Here is a 6,000-nt window from a genome sequence, read left to right as displayed (position 1 = left end):
CTGCGTTTTCCAGCCCCGTTGCCATGGTAACCGTTAGCGTCGCCATGGTAACCAGCGTCGCCGGAGCTGCGAGTCTGTCTCAGAAAACGGTCAGACTAGTAGGAACGTTACTAGTTCACCGCAGGGCAGAACAGTTACTGATTTAAATTGGACTGAATTTGGAGATGAAACCTGAATTTTAAATATTAAAGATTGAAATTACATTATTTAGCATTAAAGTAAGATAATCAGATTAAACTGAATAAACGGCAGCCTGAGCTGCAGTTCCAGTCTCCGCCGCTGAGCGCCGCTGCAGCAGCAGGAAGAATCTGCAGAAGAAGCAGCAGCAGCAGCAGCAGCAGCAGGAGGAGGAGGAAACAAGATGGCGGAGCTGCGAGTGCTGGAGCTGTTCAGCGGGATCGGGGGGATGCACTTCTCCCTCAGAGGTGAGACCCGGGACCGGGACCGGGACCAGGACCGGGACCGGGACCAGGGGGGGTTCCACTAGACCCGGGTTCAGGTACCGGACCTGCAGGGCCGCCACGTGGTTCCGTTCACGTTTGAAAATGGGCGGGACTCAACCGTAATTTATGGTTCCGCGTCACACCGACGCAGAGCCTAGGGCGTAGTGTCTGCGTCGCTGTGACGCGGAACCATAAATCACGCTTCAGACAGAAGAAGCAGGTCACGTGACAATGTTTTTTTTTTTTTTTAATTTTATTTAACATTTGCAAAAAGTACAATGATTACAAATCTTCATAAATCTTCACATTATGCAATGTCAAGTTGAACTATAACATATAAAGAGTATAACTCAAATAAAGCACATTCTAACCAGCCAGGGATGAAATTATAACAGAAAGCCAAAACATTTACATTTATGGTTTTAATTGCTTTTGAATTAGTAGAAAACTTAATAGAGTCCAGATACTGATTGAATTCACAACGAAAAGTAAAAAAAAAAAGTTTTTTTGTTTAAGAATTTGGATTTGTGGATGTGGAATTTAGCAAGATAATCAACAAATGAATAATAAATGTTTCTTTTGGCTTTTGTTCTAATCGTTATCTGGTGTGACCCAATGTTTCATTCATTGTCTATGGAAGTTTATTATCAATCAGAAGCTGATCCTCTCACCATAACCATAACATAACCATAACATAACCATAACATCACCATAACATCACCATAACATCACCATAACATCACCATAACATCACCATAACATCACCATAACATCACCATTATATCACCATTATATCACCATAACATCACCATAACATCACCATAACATCACCATAACATCATCATAACATCACCATAACATCACCATAACATCACCATAATATCACCATAATGTCACCATAACATCACCATAATATTACCATAACATCACATAATATTACCACAACATCACCATAACATCACCATAACATCACCATAACATCACCATAATATTACCATAACATCACCATAACATCACCATAACATCACCATAACATCACCATAATATCACCATAACATCACCATAACATCACCATAACATCACCATAACATCACCATAATATCACCATAACATCACCATAATATTACCATAACACCACCATAACATCACCATAACACCACCATAACATCACCATAATATCACCATAACATCACCATAACATCACCATAATATCACCATAACATCACCATAACATCACCATAACATCACCATAACATCACCATAACATCACCATAATATTACCATAACATCACCATAACATCACCATAACATCACCATAATATCACCATAACATCACCATAATATTACCATAACATCACCATAACATCACCATAACATCACCATAATATCACCATAATGTCACCATAACATCACCATAACATCACCATAACATCACCATAATATTACCATAACATCACCATAATATTACCATAACATCACATAATATTACCACAACATCACCATAACATCACCATAACATCACCATAACATCACCATAACATCACCATAACATCACCATAACATCATCATAATATTACCATAACATCACCATAACATCACCATAACATCATCATAACATCACCATAATATCACCATAACATCACCATAATATTACCATAACATCACCATAACATCACCATAACATCACCATAACATCACCATAATATCACCATAACATCACCATAATATTACCATAACATCACCATAACATCACCATAACATCACCATAATATCACCATAACATCACCATAATATTACCATAATATTACCATAACATCACCATAACATCACCATAACATCACCATAACATCACCATAATATCATCATAACATCACCATAATATTACCATAACATCACCATAATGTCACCATAACATCACCATAACATCACCATAACATCACCATAACATCACCATAATATCACCATAACATCACCATAACATCACCATAACATCACCATAATATCACCATAACATCACCATAACATCACCATAACATCACCATAACATCACCATAATATCACCATAACATCACCATAATATTACCATAATATTACCATAACATCACCATAACATCACCATAACATCACCATAACATCACCATAACATCACCATAATATCATCATAACATCACCATAATATTACCATAACATCACCATAATATCACCATAATGTCACCATAACATCACCATAACATCACCATAACATCACCATAATATCACCATAACATCACCATAATATCACCATAATGTCACCATAACATCACCATAACATCACCATAATATTACCATAACATCACCATAACATCACCATAACATCACCATAACATCACCATAACATCACCATAACATCACCATAATATTACCATCTCTGCTATTTCATTATTGTAATATGTATTTTTTGCTCAAGTCACTTTAGATCCAATCCTACTGCTTTTAAATGCTGTTTTATGTTTGTTCCCTTGTGTGATTGTGTTGTTTGACTGAATAGTTTCTGCTAAAAACCCGGTGTATTTACACCAGGGGTCTCAACCTCAAATTGCCTTGGGGCCACTGCAAGTATTGTCATCTCATAAGAGGGCCACTTCAGCGTTCACAAGAAACAAGATGACAAGAAAGTGCAATGCGTCTGAAATTTTTACTTCTTTTTCGACATGAACAACTTCAACAACTTTTTACATGACATACTGAACAGCAAAATACAATTATATAATTTTTTAACAGGTTTTTTAACACAACAATTTTTTAACAGGTTTTTGAACACAACAAAATAATTTTCCCTTACTTTGAATTATCTTGCATACCTTACTGAAACTGAACAATCAACTAAGAAATGCAGTCCTTGAATACATTTGTACCGCTTTTCTATTTCTTGCCAGACACTACACAGCGCTTCTGCTCACACAGATGAGCTACATTTGCCCTTATGGAGGTCGCAGTTGAAACCCTGAGTACAGCTTCAAGATGGGCATTACTAAGCCTGGACCTGTACTTGCACTTATTATAGTTCATAGTTGAGAAAGGTTTCTCACACACATATGTGCTCCCAAAAAGACATAAAACCCGACTGAATACTTTGGACAGCTCTGGGAAGGATGGACCTAATTCCCTCAGAAATTGTCCAGTCTTGTCTGCTTCTCCCTGTGCATCTCTGAATTTATTTTTCAGTGCACCGTTGCACTGTAAATCAATCACTTCCATTTGCAACACACTGGGGACACTCTCCACATCAGCTGAGAAGGGGTCTGCAAACAGCTGGAAAGTGTCACGATGTGCCTTAAAGTCGGCAAAGCGCAGGTCAAATTCCTGCAGTAGGCTTTCAATAGCAGAAGCATATTCATCACCACTGAATGCTGCTCCTCCTCCACAAGACATCTGCATGTTTTGAAATGACTGAGGTTTTTCGCAGGAAGCTGAGTTTTCCATAGTTTCAGCTTTGTGGTGAAGGCTTTTACACTTTCATAAGCTGCTGTGACAAGCTGACCAGGACCCTGCAGCTTCAGGTTAAGGATGTTCAGCTCACGTGTGATGTCCACTAGGAATGCAAGGTCCATGACCCATTTTGGATCATCTAATTCAGGGACATCCATTCTGCCATCATCCAGGAACCTCTTCACCTCTGATCTTAACTCAAAAAATCTTTTGAGCACATTTCCTCTGATAAGCCAGCGCACCTCAGTAAAATAAAGCACATCACCATATGCTGCCTCAATTTCCTGTAAAAAGGCCTGAAACTGGCGGTGCTGTAAGCTCCTGGACCTAATGTAATTAATACATTTCAGGACAACGGACATGACATGTTCATATTTGAGGCATTTGCTGCACAGCGTCTGTTGGTGAATGATGCAGTGCAAAACAATTGCTGGATCTGCATTTTCCTCCGCTAACTTCCTCTGCATCAGCGCTACCAGTCCGTTTTTTTGACCTGTCATGGAAGGGGCCCCGTCAGTGGTTACCGCCCACCAGTCGCTTCCATGGCAACCCAGCGCGTTCCATCGCGTCACACAGAGTCTGAAAGATGTCTTTGGCTGTAGTCCCTCCATGCATGATGAATGAATGTCCACTTAAACCTTCTTTGCGATGCACAATATACATTTATTTTACACTCACATAGTCCAGTTTGCCAGTTATACATCAGCCCGGTACGGCATGTCATTCCGTGCGTATACGTGCGTGCGTGCATGTGGCCAAAAACTGTTTCCTCCTACCAGTCGGAAACACGCCTGGTGAGCCAACAAAGGTTCACGGACTAAATAGGTTTCGCCATCACACTGAAGCCAATCAGCACCTTGTAATCTGCGTTTACACATACATTTAAACACGTTGTCTCGTGCATCTGGGGGCTTCATCCGTAACAGTCGCATTTTAGGAGTCAGGAGTGTTGCAATCTGTACATCATGTGGAGGGGTAATGCAAATGTGTCACAGGTGCCCATCAGTTCTTCCCGACGCGAGGCACAGACATTGGCGACTTCAGAGAGCAAGGGCTCGGGATGCTGCTTTGCAGTGTTCAGCGAGTCTCGCGGACCAGGCAGTGCAGTGATGCACTGGCAGTGGAGTTGTCGGACTCTAGGTCATTAGTAGCATCCTTAAATAATTTATTCTGTAGGCCTACATTTTAAAAAAAACGTGTTTTTATTTCAATTTTATACGAAGAGGGTAATTTAATTTGGTATGAAACAACTATAAAAAAAAAAGGTAAATGGAAAAAATAGTTTTACAGGCCAGATTACATTACATTTTTGACATTTGGTGCGGGCAGGGGGGAGGGGCCGCAAACGGCCCGCGGGCCGGGAGTTTGAGACCCCTGATTTACACTGATTAATGTAGTTCATTAATACGCATCGTCCCGTCTGAATAAACTTAAGAATTAAGTTTCTATCCGGCCAAAACAAACAAAGACCGGGTCAAATACAGGATTACAAAAGTAATCTGTAACAATTAGTACGGTGAATTAGGGTTTAGGGTTATTTTAGTTGGGTTAGGGTTTTGATTAGGGTTAGGTTAGTTGGGTTAGGTAAATGTTAGGGTTTAGGTGAGGGTTAAGGTTAGTTAGGGTAAGATTTTGGTAAGTTAGGTAAGGATTAGTTAAAGGAGCTTGAGGCTCCTTTTAAGAAATGAGACTCTCTAGCGCCACCCTTCACCACGACGGCCGTTGGGGGTACTGCAGCCAACAGTGAAGCCGGCACGGGAGAACGGGGAGAACGTGCATGCAGCGTCATGTGACGTCACATCCGCAGGACAGCGCGGGAAATTCAGGACCGAATTGCAGCACATTTTGCAGCAACAGCCTGTTCAAGGCAACGGAGAGATACACTAGAGCCGTGATTCCCAACCGGTACCGGTCCGTAGAGCCGTTACTACTTGTGTTCCGATCATGATTAGGGCTGCAACGATTCGTCGACAAAAAGCGATAATCAAAATTGTCGGCAATTCTCACCAGACGTTTTTTTCCCCAATGGAGTGAGGCATCTCACTTCACTTCACCTCATACAATCTCTGTCGAGAGCCGCGCTGCAGAC

General features: G+C 40.7%; 1 protein-coding gene across 1 annotated transcript in view; it reads left to right on the top strand.

The window, feature by feature from the left end:
- Positions 1 to 322: 322 nt before the first annotated feature.
- trdmt1 (tRNA aspartic acid methyltransferase 1) overlaps positions 323 to 6,000 on the top strand; it is a 29,171-nt gene continuing 23,493 nt past the window's right edge. The window contains exon 1 of the mRNA XM_061713328.1: positions 323 to 425. Within this exon, the coding sequence (XP_061569312.1) occupies positions 362 to 425 (64 nt within the window). The 5' untranslated portion in view covers positions 323 to 361. The remainder of the gene's footprint in view (positions 426 to 6,000) is intronic.

Source organism: Cololabis saira, chromosome 22 (assembly GCF_033807715.1).
Source record: "Cololabis saira isolate AMF1-May2022 chromosome 22, fColSai1.1, whole genome shotgun sequence".
Taxonomy (NCBI): domain Eukaryota; kingdom Metazoa; phylum Chordata; class Actinopteri; order Beloniformes; family Belonidae; genus Cololabis; species Cololabis saira.
Note: the sequence above shows the minus strand (reverse complement) of the source record. Positions and strands in the feature narration are given on the sequence as shown.